The 17,332-nt window shown below is 35.9% G+C and overlaps 1 protein-coding gene across 1 annotated transcript in view; it reads left to right on the forward strand.

The window, feature by feature from the left end:
* The first annotated feature begins 2,282 nt into the window (after window positions 1-2,282).
* Window positions 2,283-17,332, forward strand: part of TRHDE (thyrotropin-releasing hormone degrading enzyme) — a 455,449-nt gene continuing 440,399 nt past the window's right edge. Inside the window, exon 1 of the mRNA XM_011972836.1 lies at window positions 2,283-2,520. Within this exon, the coding sequence (XP_011828226.1) occupies window positions 2,283-2,520 (238 nt within the window). The remainder of the gene's footprint in view (window positions 2,521-17,332) is intronic.

Genomic DNA, 17,332 nt, shown 5'->3' on the forward strand with positions numbered 1-17,332 from the left:
AAGTTCAAATTTGTGACCACCAATATCATATGAGCATTTACGCCCAACAATCCTAAGGGCCAGCATTTTCATTATCTATGTTCTACTTATGCATCCCCTTGGATTAGTATATCCTTTTCATTTTTTCTCTTCAAACCTTTAACACCTTCTTCCTCATCTTCACTCAGCTGATTTTTGCTTCCCACTTTATTGAGAAAATAGAAACAATAGAAAAGAAAAGAATGTTCACAAACATCCACTACCACAGGTACCCATCTTCCTACTGGTTCCTACAGATGAATTGCCTGACCTCAAACAAAGATGCTTTTCTTCTAGAACCCATCCCCTCTCACCTGTTATAGGACAAGATTCCAACAAATCCCTTTCTTTCTTGCATCAAGATTTTCTCTATTAGTAGATCACTTCTATTAGCATACAAACATACTATAATTAACTCTCCCCCCATCCAAAAGTGATGTGCCTTTCTCTATCACTCTTTAAAGAAAAGCCCCTGGAAATACTTGTCTGTACTCTCCACGTACTACTGCTCTTTTTCCATTCACTCTTGAACCTTCTTCAGTTAGGTATTTTCCTCCAACACTCCAACACTGAGCCTGTTCATGTGAGGGTCACTAATGACTCGCACAATGCCAAAGATAATGATCACTTCTTGGACCACATATTCTTGACTATTCGCAATACTGACAGAAAAATCTTGATCTTCCCTTCAAATTTGCCCCTCCCTAAGCTTTTGCCATCTTCATAAATTGGGAAGTGGTTTCACCAATAACCAATCCCAAGAGAGGACTTCCACTCTGTGGAGGACAGCAGAGATTATCATCACTGCGTCAACCACAGGGAACAGGAGTCTGAACACTTCTGTCCACTGCGTCCTCGGCTGCAGTGTTACCAATTCCCTGAGTCTGAGACAGAACACACTCATATGCAACACATTATATGCAGCAAGTTAATTACTTACAGATAAGCAGCAAGAAACAAAAGAAGCCTGTGATCCATTGTGAGTAGGTTCCCCAAGGTTTGAGAAAGCTGCCTTGAACAGATGGAGTCTTGATTGTGCTTGCTTCTGTTGCACCACAGCTGAGGAACCTGGAGAGGCAGCCTGCCACCACAGGGGTAGTGTGACTCAGTGAATAAGCTTTGGAGGTGATCTTCCTTCCCAGGAGAGAGGAACAATCCCAGGGCTGTCCCAGGCAGTTCCTCTTTAACTTGAGATGTTACATTCCCTAGGAAGTACAGGAATAAGGTCCAGGCTGTTTCAGGCAGTTCCTCCTTATCTCAGGACATTGCATTCCCAGCACATTCTACAGTTATTCTTGGTAACTATAAACAAGAAAGGGGGAGAATTGGGTGGGTCCAGGGCCATTTGGGGAACTGTCCTGCGATAATGTCAACTTCATCCATCTAGCTGCTCAGATCAAACATCCTGGTATCAACCTTGAGGTTTCTCACCTACACGCCATGTATAATCCTTCAGCAAAACTCAATCACTTCTCACGACCCCACTACTACCACCCTTATCCAAGCTACAATCATCTCTTGCATGGATTATTTCAATTACCCTCTTTTTTATTTTTCAGTGAATTTTCATCAAATCTACCAGAAGGACTTTTCTGAAACCTACAATAGGTCATGTAATTCCTCAGGTCAAAAGTTGACCATCCATCAACTTTCATGGCTCTTTCCAATTGAAAGTCAACATTTATCAGTTGCTTTCCATCATTTAGTAGAAGTCAAAGTACTTACAATAGCCTACAAAACCTTATCCAGTCTTGGCTCCCCATTATTTTTCCAACCCTACCTACTTTTCCTTTTTTCCTATCTTACTCCACTCTGGCCACCTAGACCTGCTTGCCATATCTCAGATACCAGCGACATTCCTGTATCAATTCCTTTGCTTTTGTTGTTCCCTCTTCCCCAGATATCAACATACCACTTCCTACAGATCCTTGTTCAAATTTGAGGGCTTCCCTAATGATCATATTTAGTATTGTAACCCTTCTTCCTGGGCCCAGCACTCCTTATCTCCTTGTTCTTCTCCCTATCTATTTTACTTCATTTTTAAAATATTTGTCTGTTTCCCCTATTACAATGCAAATTCCACAAGATTAGTAGTTTTAATCTGTTTTGTTCACTATGCCAAAAACAGTACCTGGCACACAGTTGTTGCTTAATAAATATTTATTGAATAAATGAATGAATGAATGAATAGCAGAGATGACAACCTCCTTTGGACAAGTTTCCAAAGAGAAGCCTTGTGGTCTAACTTGCTTGCATTAGTTACCATGTTGAAAAGAGATTGCTGTAAATTGGGGAACACATCTGAGCCCCTTCCTGTGGTACACAGAATATCTAAAGGAGAGCTGCAGTCCTGTGAGAGATGTGGAGAAGATCCTGGGCCAGAAGAACAGACCCAGGCTCTCATCAGCACAGAGATGAAGCTTACTGAAAATGGCTCCACTGGTGAAAGCAAACAGCACTCATACCAGCTATGCCTGAACATGGCATCATGTGAAATGACCAGTAAGTGCAGTATGCAGTTTTAGTTCCAATAGTTTTTTATTGTGGGAATCTCAGAGGGAATTATGACATTGGGAATCATTTTCATGAGGCCACAAATAGTGCTGCCAAGTGGCTTAATTTTTAAAATCATCTTTGTTGTAATTGTTGTCATCTTTATGATTATCCTTTCATAATTATTGGAGTGATTATGAGGAGAAAAGCACCAGGCTATCTAATACGAGTTGAACATCCTTAATCCAAAAATCTGAAATCTGACGCTCCAAAATCCAAGACTATTTGAATGCCAACATGATGCACTCCAGGTCACAAGTGTAAAATTCCACACCTGACTTTAGGTAATGGGTCACAGTCAAAACAGTCAAAACTTTGTTTCATGCACAAAACTATTAAAAAATTATATTAAATTACCTTCAGGCTATGGTGTTTAAAGGGCATATAAAACATAAATGAATTTTTTGTTTAGACTTGGGTCTCACCCCTAAGATATCTCACTATGTATATGCAAATATTCCAGAATTTGAAATCCAAAACACTTCTTGACCCCAGCATTTAGAATAAGGGATTTTTGACATTTCCCAAGTTTCTGTGAGTTAGATTCAGGCTAGAGAGCTAAAATATCTCTCCCAATATAACTTGGGGTCATTGTTTCGCAGATGCTTTAGATGGATGAATATTGCCGGAGATTTTAGACAATCTGGTGGTTACTGTCTTCTTTCTACCTCCCCTTTTATTACTAAAGAATGGTAGTCAAGGTAATTTGAATTTAGATCTTCTAAAGTTCTTTCTCTTTTAATAACTTCACACATTCCTGACAAGTGCTGTTTAGAGTGGCAGACTGTTACAAAGCCCTGACTTAATGCAGAGGAAGATGGTTGAGAAAATAAAAAAGTTTAAAAAGGGGAACGTTTACACCCTGATTTTCTTTCATGTTTCAAGTGAGGAGTTTGAATACTTTAGATTATAGGGGCAAGAAAATTTGCTGGAGGTCCACTTCTCTTTAATAAATTTTAAGAACAGTTTAAATCTCTGGTCCAAAGAAGGGGAAAATAGTGATGAAGAGGAAGAGGGAGGAGAGACAGCTGGGTAGAAGATGAGGGTGCAGAAGGGTAAATGTGTAGTTATTCTCTTCTCTTGTCTTACCAGATGCTACTTAACCTATTTGTCATGAGGATGAGCAGGATGAGGCAAACTACTTTATGTTCAGAATAGGTTCTTCCAGTTGGGTGAGTGCGGCTTCCAAAAATAAAGGAGAGTAGGAAGGAAGGTAAGAAAATGAAAGAAAATAAAAGATAAAAGTAGTGCAGAAGGTATTCTCAAAGTATCTTCTGCTGTATTTAAAATGGGTACACAGGCTATGTGAAGGGAAAATGTGAATAAGCAAAGCTGGTACCTACACGATGCCAGCAGAGTAGACAAACCCCAAATAGTAAAACCTGTTTTGAAAAAACTGGTTGGTTGACGTTATGTAATTAGTTCATCTTCTTTTACATTTTATTGATACTGTCATTAATTTCCCATTAACGTTCCTTTCTTGGCTTGTATAACTTTAGAGTTGCAGTGAGAGCTTAAAAAAAGAATTAATAAGAATAAAGTTGGTTTTGTTTTATTTTTTTCATTTTCAAACTTACAGAAAATCTGCACGAATGAATTTAATAAATTTGCATGAATAGTATTGTGGACTCCTGAATATACTTCTCTCAGAGACCCGATTCAAGTTTTGCCAGTTGTCCTCATAATGTCTTTATAGTAAAAAGGTCCAGTTCAGGAGAAGACATTACACTCCATTGTCTGCCATGTCTCTCTACATTCTTTTAGTCTGAATGAGTTCTGCAATCTCTAGTTGACTTTCATGACCTTGACATTTTTGAAGGTCAGTTATTCAATAGAAGTTCTCCAAATTTCTGTTGTCCGATGTTTCCTCTTGATTATAACCAGGTTATAAATTTTAGAGAAGTGACATTGTGTTTTTCTCATTGCATTTGATTAAGTGACATATGATATTGATTTTTCCAATTACTGAGAGTGTTAACTTTGATCACTTCATCAGATAGTGTCTGTTAGGTTTCTCCACTATAACATTAACTTTTTCTCCCTTTGTAATTAAACATTTTGTAGAAAGATACTTTGAAGCTCTGTAAAATTCTGTTTCTCATCTCACTTTCATCCACTAATTTTAGCATTTATTGATGTCTTGCTTGAATTCCTTTTGTATTTATTACTTGGCATTCTAATTTAAGAAATAATCTCTTACCCAATCTCTTAACTGTTTATCTTCTTCCCATTTACCTATTTACTTATTATATAATTGTGGATTCATGGGTTCCTCTTTATGCAGTGGATTATAATCCCATTATTCTCATTACTTATTTTTATGCTTAAGTTTTTCCAGATTTGGTCAGTAGGAGCTCCTTCAAGGTGGCTCCTGGATTATTTGGTCATGTTCTCATTGTTTTTCTGAGAACTTTCTTACCTTCTGACCCAACATGTTCAAAGCTCCTTATTCTTCCCTTGTTCTACTTTTAGAGTCTCAATAAACTCTTGTTTCTTACAGTGGAAAGATGCATTTAGAAATCAAGACCAGGCATTAAATTTGCTCAGTGCTGCTCAGGCATTGTTGCTCCCTGGTTCCTTCAATGGATACACACAGACAGACCCTTAAATCCATGTTTATTTACATGTCATATATACTTATATATCCACTCTTCCAACTGCAATCTAATACCACATCATTCACCTCAACTTTTCCTCTTTCCATGTTTGTACCTTCTCCAGCATTAGGAAAGTGGACTCCCTGTGAGGAGCCAAGCATCTGATTCTACCAGGTCTCTGCCCTGCTCAGCAGCCCTCCCTCCATAGATCCTGATTCCCATCAAACTGCCTTCATGCCCACTCCAGCTCCCAGTTTGTGTGGACCCTGACACTCACCGGCACCCTTTCAATGGAAAGAAAGAAAAGGAAGCATTGGCATCATTTTCTAACTGACCTTTCTGCATTGGCTGCCTATTTAGGCATCACGTAAACATAGTAGTGAATTGGTAGCAGTGTTCTTAAAACAGCCGAGTTATAGCATGTGAGTATTTTATTTATTCAAATTCAACTTAATTAAAATACTGAAAATATTGTAAGATGGCACATACTTTCTATGCACATCTATATATAAATGTTGCTGTATAGGAATGGATCTGCAAAATCATGGTTTAATGCGAAGTGTACACAGTTTAGGAATTTTTTTTTCAAGTGCAAATTTGACATTAGGTACTTCTTACCTTATATGCTGATTTCAAAATCTAACTCTTCTGTCAAGTATGACTCTATCGTACAGCCTAAATTGTTTCAACATTTAGTTGAATTATTTCTCCAGGAGAACCATCATTTGGTTTCCAACAAGGAAGCTGAGAGGATCACACACTGATTCTAGAACACATTATTTATTCAGGAAAAATGATGCAGTTCTTTTTGGTAGACAATCCTCTCTAAAATGTAGATTAATGCTCTGGTGACAAGTTTCTAGACTAGAGCTAGGGAAGAGTAGGGTCTTGGCTGTGGGACCAACTCCAGTAGAGTGGCTCACTGGGAGCAACTGGACATGGGAGCAACAACACCTGAGCAGCAATGAGCAAATTCAATGCACAGTCTTGATTTATAAATGCATTTTTCCACTATAAGAAATAAGAGTTTATTGAGACTCTAAAAGTAGAACAGGGGAGGAATAAAGTCAAAGGAGGCCAAGCTGAAGAGCACCCTTATCAGGTATGCAACCAAAAGAGTGCTGGGCAAGGAAGAGGACACAAGCTTTAAATGAGAGAAGGGAGTAGTAAGGGCCAAGAAGCTGATGATAAATACGACCAAATGGAGCCTTCATTCATTCGAAATATGCATATGAAGAACAGTATGTCTCAGAATCTTTGCTTGCTCTGTGGATACAGAAATGAACATATGTGTTTCCTGCCCTCTAAGAAACTTTCATTCTAGTAGAAGAGAATCATGCCAATAGTTACAAGGTATCTCAAGAGTCTTGCTATAGTCTTTAGATCTGTGAATTTTGACAGCCGTTGGTAAATTACTTTCCATAAGGCTTATACCAAGTTATAGAGTTGGAAGTCATTACTAGATACTACTTTTTACAGCCCTTTCACACAGTATTTTATGTATTTGAAAGGTACAGTTTAAGAAAGATTTAGATTAAAATTTTAGATATTTCCCCTCCCCTGCCTTTCTTTCCTCTTCTTGAGATGTTAAGTAAGTATGAAGGAAGCAGATAATGATTTTCTGAGAAAAAGTCAAAGTGCTTACTAGTTGTATTTTCCCAGATCTTGATGGTACTGGACTGGACTCCAAAGGGTATAGAAAATTATCTTTCAGTTAAAGCACTAACTTTCATTTAGTGTTCATCAACTACACAATTTTAGAACAGCTTTTGAGTAAATGAACGTTATTAAGTTTAGTGTAAAGTTGTCTGGACTTTACAAAACCAGGCAGTCATAACAAACTTTTCTGCAGGTGGAAATGTGGCTGGCAGCGACATATTTGAGGATTTAAATAAATGATAAATTACTCTTGGTGATTATAAATAATAAGCAATGCTATCTGTGATATTTGCCTACTGCAGAAGTTTGGCTTTTGAAAATGGAATTCAGCTACTTTCCCTTTACTTTTAGATATTTATTGTTCATTAGTGAGCTCTCTTTTATAGCTGCTAGTGGACCTTCTTTTGCTGCTGACATGCTTTCAGTTCCATAGAGTTTGTGGGCAAAACGGTATTAGAAAAGCAAGTAAATCATCCTGATGTTCTATATATTACCTTGGCAAATAATTCTTTGGGCAAGAGCTCTAGACTAATAAATGAGAGCATGTGGATAATTTGGAATTGTTTCTTTTTTAGAATCAATAGCCTGGGAATTGAAAAATTCAAAGTGCTCTTCCATGGCATTATTGTTTGAATTAATTTTTTACAAAACAATTTCAGTTCATTTGGAACTGACTCTGTGTCTCTTCAATTTGCACACCCAAGAAAGAACTGAAGAACATTGAACTTTGGAAAAAATTTAATAAAGTCAGTTCACAATAGAACACCAGAAGATAAAGTTCCTCAGGCCTAATTCTTTTAGAATTGTGGGAACAGACAGGAGGTGAAGATCAGCAGCTGTCCATCCATCTACAGAGCAGAAGCTCCCCTCTCAGGCTGGCAGTAGCAGGCAAAGACTGGTGAAGTGAGACTGAGGTCAAGACTACAATTCGTTCTCTTGTTTTAATGCAATTTCAACTAGCTAATATGTACAAGGTGTTTCAGGAGCATTAACATTTTGAGCCTTCGGCAATCAGATCTGAAGGCTCATTCTGTTTGATTCATAATGTGGATTATATTTTATAATGTTGCTAAGACTTGATTATTTGCACATCCTAGAGGGTATAGCTCCTGCTCTGAACATTTAAAAGGAAACTGCTATAGAACATTGAACATTAAACAGAAATCTACTATAGGTAAATCTCATAGAAATAGAAAAAGTCTATAAGCCTAGTGTTAGAATTAAATATTTGGATGATTATCACATCAGCAGTTTAATTTGACTATCTTGGTAACCACTGAAAATGAAGGAGTGGCACAAAGAGCTACTGGTGCATTTTATAACACTGCAGGTTAGCATAGTGATAACACTTTTATTCAGACTATATAGAAACATGAACATTCGTCTCTCATCTACTTGCAACTACATCTTTACAGATAGATATAAAGACATATATACACCCAAATAAGACACAATGATCACAGAAAGTGTTTGTAAACATTAATGTTAACTTGTAGACGTCCATTGATTTGAAACAAATCCTTTACTTTAAATAGCTTTGATTTTCTGTCTAGAAGATGAAAGAGAACATTAATAGCCATCACATATGAAGTTTACCTAGTTGAATGTTAGCACTTCTAAAAATGAATCAGTATTCGTTACTTTTCCACATTGAAAGATTAAATGAATAAATAATTTCTTGAAACTGAAAATGAAATTCTCAGAAATATCAAGAAAATCTTTAGTGCGGTCTCATTTTAAGAAAAATCAAAGAGAGATCATAAAAAACCATATTATATTAAAAAGGCTATTGTTATATAATGTAACCCAATTAATTAGGATCTGCTTAATTTGAAACATGTATCAGAGTAAAGGTAAAATGTGTTTTGCTTCTGGTAACTTGTTTAAAAAACCCCATGTAGTTAACAAGAATAAAAATGAGAAGAGGATAAAATTTATCCCAGGAATTGTGTGCTGAGGTATCATGTATTTGCACATAGTTCAGTCCCCATTGCCCCCAAAACTATATGTGTTCAAGAGGTTTTCTGGAGGGTCTTATGCAGAAGTATGTTCAACTTAAACTGAAGGAAGACATACTCTCACTATCAAAGCTAAAGTTGAAGCATGGGGGTGGGGGAATGGTCAAAACTTTTTCACGGTCTCCAGGTTAAAAAACACACTTTCTCTAGTGTGTGTGCATGTTTTTTTTGTTTTTGTTTTTGTTTTTTGGTTCAACTCTAAAAACAGGACTTGTTCAGTGACAGCCACATAAAGGTTAAATGGAGGATTATAGATTAAATGTTACCATTCTAGTGTATCTTTTAATTTGCTCCTATACCAAATCCATAGGAAACTGTATATATATGTCAGAATGTCATGGACAGATTGATGTATCAATGGGTATAACAATTAAAATGCATTTTCTGAATTGGAAAGTGTAATACATTGCTTTTAGACACAAAGCATAGTATTCGCTCATTAAGAATAACTAGGGAGTTAAATTCTAGGGTTTCTGCAGTCTTACTCATGGTATTTGACTGCCTTGGTTCTATAATCGGATTTTAGCAAGCCTATAAAAATACTTAAAATTTTTTTGTTGTTGGTGGTGTGCTTCCAGCATAGATAATGGATAGCTTATGACATTCAGGTTATAGGTCAAATCTGAGGCCTTATTGCATATCCGGGGCAAATTACTTTTTGAGTAACATATAGTACAACCTTCAACTCTTAATAGGGCAGGAGGAGTTCAGATGCAAACACTTACACATTCAAAGTGACCAGATTACATAGGATTTCTACTTGCTCTGAAATGACTCCATAAATACAATTTAAAAATTTATTTCTCCACCACAACACACAAAAATGTAGCAATAAATTCTAACATGTTCAGGTGAAACCATTCCTTTTCACTTGGCTATTCAAAAGATTATTATAACATGTCTAATACATGAAGAAGGTTTGGGAACCTGTAACATTTCCTGTGTGTCTCAATTAAAAAAGACATTTCAACACACTATACTGACTTTTCCTTATTCCCTTGTAAGTGCAACATAATTAAAAAACAAACTGAGTAAGGTAACTCAATGCAAATTCAATCTGATGTTAGAAGTAAGCTGCATAGGAGACTAAATCAGATACAGGAGCTTTTTCTAAAACAGGACTAAACAGTGTTTCAAATCACCTAGAATCAATTATCATGGGACACTTGTAGAAATGATGATACTGAGTTAAAAAACATTTTTCTTATGAAAAAATCACAAGTCAGAGCTTGCCACGTATGTTATGCAAGATAAGTTTGATGATCTTGTAAATGAATATCGATTTCTGTGCACATTCCAATATTTCTAATCTATGAGAAACTGTTCTGGGGTTCAAAATGGCCAACTTCAGAATCTTCTTGTGAAATGGTTGCTTCTCTGAGAAAACAAACAAAATTGCCTCACATGTGAATTGTATCACATTTCTTTGTAAGTCTAACTTTAATACAAGCACAGTTAAAAACCTAAAAACCTTCCAAACCCTATATATGTATTGTTACTGGCTGACCCACAAGGTGGCACCAAAGAGAAAAGTGACAGAAGTGAAGATCACAGGCAAGTTAGATACTACATCAATTCTATTATGAGAATTAAATTTATTTCATAAAGTGATACCAAATTTTAATATGCTGATAACCCAAAACAGTCATCTTTAGGTTCACTGCTTTTTTTTTAAATAGAGACTGTTCTAGATCCAAAAGTTTCATTCCATCAAGCAGCTGGCTATTTTCAAGAATTAGTAATTGAACTTTTTGTGTAGTTATTTTGTAGGAAAGTTATATCTCTTTCCAGATACAGATTCCATGATTATTATTTGGTTATAAACTCTGTTTCTCTTTTATCTTTTGTATAGTGCCTAGTGCTTAATGTTGTTAATACAAATGTAAAAGAAAAGACCCAACATATTTAACTTTATAATACAAAGCATACTAACATATTTAGATTTAGTATTTGTAATTGTAGCATACAAATAAATTTTTTAATGACCAAGAAAAAGCCATTTTAGCCAAAGTCTAATTGTTTGAACTTCAGGACTAATTCTTGGATCCCCAAATACATTTTTCACCTAACTTTCAAGGCACCTGGAGAGTAACTTCAGAGCCTATATAGGGATGTGAATGGGACAATATACTCTCAGGAAAACATGTACAGAGAAAGAAAAAATGATATGATGCTGGTGTAGCCTTGGTGTGTAACCCTGAAATTAAAGAGGTTTCTTATAGCGTCATGAAGGATTCTTATAGTGTCATGTGTTGGAAGAAACTGGTAGTTTTCTAGCAAACATCTCTGAATATAAGCAACGAAAAGGCATGGATCCCCCCTCCCCCAAAGAAGAGCTATTTTTCAGTTCACGATTAAGAAAATATATTATTTATGTACAGATCTAGTGCCTGAAGAAAAAAATCAGAATACATCTTTTTTCCGTAGTTTGAAAGTAGGAATTCAGTGAGGTTTTAAAATAAAACAATTGTAATTATTGTTGTATATTTGCTATATATACACATATTGTGATCTATTCTCTAACAGAAGGGGTGTTTCTCATGTTAACATGACTGTATCTTTGACCAGAATCCTCACTTAACAAAACTATATATATTTTATATAATGTTATATATCATTAAAAATAAGAAAACACTGTAGTTCAAAATTAGGTTTTAAATTTTACATACAGCTATATGACCTCAATACTAGTGATATTTCATTATCTAAAAGAAAAATTTCACCATATTTCTTCCAATGTCTCTTCATCAACCCATTTATAATAATCACTTGTTACTCAGATTCAAGAAAATACTGTAATTACCTCATTTAAACAGCTATATTGATAAACATGTATGTAGTAAGCAGAATCTATCTGTAGTAAGCAAAGTTTTTAAATGCTAAACAATATTTTATTATTAAATGAAAGAATGGGAAATAAATGATTGGAAGACAGAAAAAAGTACGTGGACTAGAAGATACATGTGGATGAAATAAAGCAGGAGATGTCTTTACGTGACTTTACATTAATATTTGTCTATTGTGCCTTTGAAGCAGATACTTTTCATGGTTTGAAATAGGTGAGGCACCATTCAAATTATGTAAATTTGTGCTGTCAAATAAGCCTGGGTTAAATATATATTTTTGGATTCATTGAAGAGGTAAGATTCCTAAAGCATGTAAACTGCTTATTCTGCAGTATGAAAATAAGCTATAGTCAACTCTTTCAATTACTTAGTTCTCAATCCAGGAGTAATAATGTTGTCGAGTTTTCTTTTTATCATTATCTTACAAAATTATAATTATTTATCTATTCAGGGTCATACTAGATTATTCTCTATTCATTTATTCAACAAACACATAGCACTTATCATGTACTAGGCACTGTCCTCTCCAAGGAGAGTATAGACCAGGCATGTTTGCTTCAGTGATACATCACTAGCATAGTGCCTGGCACTGACTTCATAATTTATGTAGCAAGTATTCATTATGCAATTGGATAGTTCATATTTGGCTTATCTTTCAGGAAGGAGTATGACATAAAGGTTAAGTGTAAAGGTAATGAAATGACCTGCTGGCTTTGAATTCCAGCTCTGCCATCTACTAATTAAATGACTCTGGCCAAGATATTTAATCTTTTTTAGCCTCAGTTTCCTGATTTGTCAAGTGGAAGAAATAATAGCATTGACCTGAAGGCAGTGATTTTCATGATTACATAAGACAGCATAAAATGCTTAGACAAATACTTGGCACAAGTTAAGCCCTTGAAAAATCTTAGTGATTATTATTATTTTCATTAATTCTTCCTGCCATATTTATCTGGAAACGTGGATGTGAGCAATTTAAGTTCATGGTAGCAATTATAGGAGTATATTCACTATTTCAATTTCTTGAGTGACTAGACAAATTAACTAGTTCAATGGAAACATTTCCGGAACAATACTTAATTTCTATTGTTTGTAGACTTTGGTCTATATTATGTTTGCATGTTTCATGAACAAATTGTAAACATTTCCATGATATATACTTTGCCTTTTTATAGAGCTTTCTTATAGAAGTCATAAACCAAAGAGTCTAGAGTGAATGCTAAAGCGTTTTAACCTAGCATTAGAGCCCCTCAAATAATGATATAACTTTCTTGAGATACTAATTCTCTCTTTGGATGTAACATGTAATGCTAAAATTGGAAATGACACTTGAATTATTTGGTCACTCTTTTCCTTACATTTGCTCTCTAGAGATATCCATTTTATGCTGTGAGGCTTGTTCTAGCTTGGTATAAACATACTCAGGAGACTTTTCTGGGACTAATAACACACAGTATTATATTAATAGGTTAGGAAATATTTCTGTTAAAAACAACTTCAAGTACGAGGCTGCAATGAGCTCTTATCACACCATTGCACTCCAGCCTGGGCGACAGAGTGAGACCTAATCTCTAAAATAAATACAATAAAAAGTAAAAATAAAAAATGAAAAAAGATAAAAACAAATTCATGGTTTCACAGGTTTTTATGAGGTAAAAAGATATAATCAAATTTAGATGTAAATTCCATTTAGATTAATCCTTTCAAATAACAAGTCAGACAATTAACAGTTAAATGAAGGTGTTAATTGTTGTGACAAACTACAGAAATCATGAAATTTCACTATCTCAATTATAGTTAATTTTAAATAATTCTTTCCTCATCTTCAAGATCTTGAGGAATGTTCTGTCTGGAAGGGTAGTTCTTATATGAAACCCCACAACAACATCAACAGATCAGTGGGTCAAATGTTATAAAATTTTGAAAGTTTGCAATATAAAAATATTAATAAACTTTGCAGTAATGTTAATTGCTCTAAATTAAACATTTCATCAAATGATCAGTTTCAAATTTCAAACTGCTGTTTTGCTATTGCCACATGGCGGCACCACTTCAGCTGCTAAACAGAAACTTCACCATTCTTTTTTCATATTGGTTGCCAGTTGAGGGAGGTCTTCAGAAACATATCCCTCTCATATGATACATCAGCCTAGTTTTGACTGCCAGAATAGTAAGATTTGTTTGTTTCCCCTGTACTTTTTCTAGTACAGTGTGCTTTTATAAAATTTATTTACCCATTAAAGTTTTAGTTTTTAATTGAATTATTTTTTTGCTTCTCATGAAGATTAATTAAATATTTTTTGAGAACATAAAGAGGGTAGTATATTAGTTTCTGTATATTTTTCACAGAAGTCCAGAGCAGAAAGATACCCCCAAATCTAACTCCTTTACATTAACACATTGAGAAATTGAGTCCATTAAGTAACTGGGTTAGGACAATGGAGGAAGATGAAGGTGATCAGGATCTAGCTCTTTCTCCCGAGCCAAGCTGTTTCTGGACATGAGGTTTTACTCACATGTGAAGAGACTGAGTACCCAAGGACACCTAACTATGTGCTTCTATATACCACCCAGTGTGAAAAGAAAAGAAAAAAAGGCAGTTAAATTGTACACAATCAAAGAATAAGACCCTGAAGCCAATACATTCACTGAAGATAGTTCATTTTGATCATTTCAGGACCAAGGTGTAGATTTTATTAAAAACAACTTCTGTTTGGCCTTATGTATATTAAATATTCAGATAATTTTTACTTTTACAAGCCCCTGAATCAAATATGGCCACATCATGACTTTAGTGATATTTATTAGCTAAATAAAGTAATCATAAAATTCTCCTAACGAATAAACATGTTTCTGAGAGAAGCATCAGGTACTTTGGGAAGTTTAATTTCCTTGTTTACAGCACCACATGGCTCTAGTACTGGCAAAATCAAACCTATCTCGAATCCAGTGACCTATAACACTGAAAACAACTTTAAAAAGGAATATTAGTAAATTATGTCTTTAATATTTTTCTGAGGTACACACTCTGAAATTTCATCCCTCTACTTTTGCTTTGAAGGTAGAATGAACATTGTGTAGAAAAATAATATTTAAAAATTATTTTACTAAAGTGCTTGCTTCTTTGGGAAAGTGTGCTATATACTTTCAGAAATTAAAAAAAGAAAACTCACTGAAAACCTTTGTAACACTGATATGAAAGGAGGAAATATTTACCTATTTGATCCTGATAGTAAGTTTTATTATGCAAAGTTACATTTAAGGGGAATCCATGAGCTAGTAAGAAATATTTGAGACTTTCCTGGTAGTAATTTTCAGAAGTACATACACACACTGATAAAATACAAAGAAGAATAGATGGAGGTAAAGAGAGGAAAGAGATAACAGACTGAGACCATGAGTGAGGGAAAGGGGAAAGATGAAGAGAACTGGGTTAAAGGGTATAAACATACAGTAAGACAGAAGGAATCTAGCTGTTCAATGTTTGACAGCAGAATAGGGTAACTATACCTTGCAAAAATGCATTATACTCAGGTGATGGACACCTTAAATACCCTGACTTGATCACTACACATTATGTGCATGTAACAAAATTTCTCATGTATCCCACAAATTTGTACACATTTTTAAAAAAAGACAAACAGAAAAAGCCTTCTTTGAATCTTTTCTTGACTAATGTTTTAGAAAGAGAAAGTCTTAAAGATCCCTTAGTGGGTAACTTCTTCCTTTAGGCAGTGGTTCTTAGACTCCTGGGGAGGATTCCAGAAGCCTCTGATAAACAAATGCACTAAATCCATGGATATTGGATCAGTAATACTGAATTACCAGTTTAAAACCCTAAAGTCAGAGAAGTCTGGTGACCTGCTGAGGATCTCAGGGCTCCTCTTACTTGCTTGCACTATAGTTCCTGATTCTGTGAAAACAAACCAAGGAACCCCAACTCTGCAACTCTTAAAATGCATATAGCCAGATGCATATGGACAGCAAGAGCACAGACATTTAAAAACAGAGCAGAAAAAAGTAACTTGAACAGAATGTGGCATTTCCCTTGGTCTGTTGCTAACGGCCCACATACAACATGCTTAAAAAATCCCACCCTGGCACTTATTTTCATCATCATTTAAAAATGATTCAAATGGACATTTAGAATGCATGGCATTAAGCATGTATCCCATCTGGGGATAAATGAAAAAGGGCTTCCTCGAGCAGGGCTGTGTTTTTAGTGGTTATCAGGCTAAGGTTAATGTGTAATCGGTCTCTTTGGTCAAGCTTTTAAAGGCAAACACAACATTTTTATTGCCTATTTTCAGTACTCCAAAGCCAGAAGCATTAACTGTTTCTTTTTGTAAGAAAATAGCTATAGACATGATTTGTAAAATGCCTTCAAGATTTGAAGACATGAAAGAAATATGTAAAAAGGAATTACCTCATTTTCCTTCTATTATTCACTTTTTTAATTAACCCATAAGCCAATCACACTTTGTTTTATTAAACACTGAGGACTCCTGCTTCTTAGCTGTCACCTTTGGGATGGCCGTTTTCTGAATATTGTTTCAATTAGAGTTCTTCACACAAATTCTGAGGGTTGGATATCCTACATATTTATACATACTCTGCACTATAATTTTAAACTCCAATATACTCAGACAAGAGTCCATAACCAGCCAATGGGCTATGAACCTATTTTGATGCTGCCTACTGTCAGCAAACTGTCTATTGATAACTGTCCTAACAAAGTTTAAACAATGTTCATGGTAACACTGGAAAGCTGCAAGAAAGTAATGATGGCTAGGTGAAATGAAAAACTGACCAATCATGGAATGTATTCGTTTACTGTTCTACTAAGCTCATAGCCCAGCTTTTCTCAGTCTCAAGCTTTTGGTCCTGAATGTTACACTGTAGGCATTGTGTTTTAATCATTTCCCCAACCTAAAGATGGAAATTATCCTATGGGGAAAACATCACCTTGCTTTGGCCTTTACTTCCGGAGGATTTTAATGCTTCATTGCTAACCATTATTTTAGTACTGCACACCTGGACACATCGCACAGTATAATGTAATGTATGCAGTCAGGTTTTGGAGAATTTATTTCAATTTACATACAATCCTCCAAATCCTCTGGCGAGCTTGATGTGAAATCTGACACAGCCACATCTCCCTAGCAGGATCTTCTTTTGCTCTCTATGCTAATAGCCAAAGGCTCCTAGGATCTCTCCGTGGAGCGCGGTGGGGCTAAGGAGTCAGGAAGAGGGGTGACTGTGGGGCTTGTTGCGCTAAAGATTTACAATGTACTTCTTGCAGGCGGCTCAGCAACCCCCTCTGTGACTGTGGGTGTCTGGTGTGACAGAGCGGAGAAAAGCTCTCTAATCTCCCAGTGCCTGCCTCTGCCGCTCAGTCGCTCCCCTCCCTCCCGCCTTTCCTGCCTCCTCGCGCGCTCTCTCTCTCCTTTGCCTTTCTCGGGGAGTTTCAGTCCCTCAATGCAGCTGGAGTAGCCCTGGCAATCTAAACCCGGAGCCCGTGTATATACACACACGCACACACGCACACACACATGCACACGCGCTCGCACATACGCACTTCGGCTCTCCCCCTGGGGATATGGAGCAAACCCAGAGCTTCATCTACCTGAAGGGGATGGCC

The sequence above is a fragment of the Mandrillus leucophaeus genome, unplaced genomic scaffold, assembly GCF_000951045.1.
Source record: "Mandrillus leucophaeus isolate KB7577 unplaced genomic scaffold, Mleu.le_1.0 Scaffold1305, whole genome shotgun sequence".
In the NCBI taxonomy this organism is placed as follows: Eukaryota; Metazoa; Chordata; class Mammalia; order Primates; family Cercopithecidae; genus Mandrillus; species Mandrillus leucophaeus.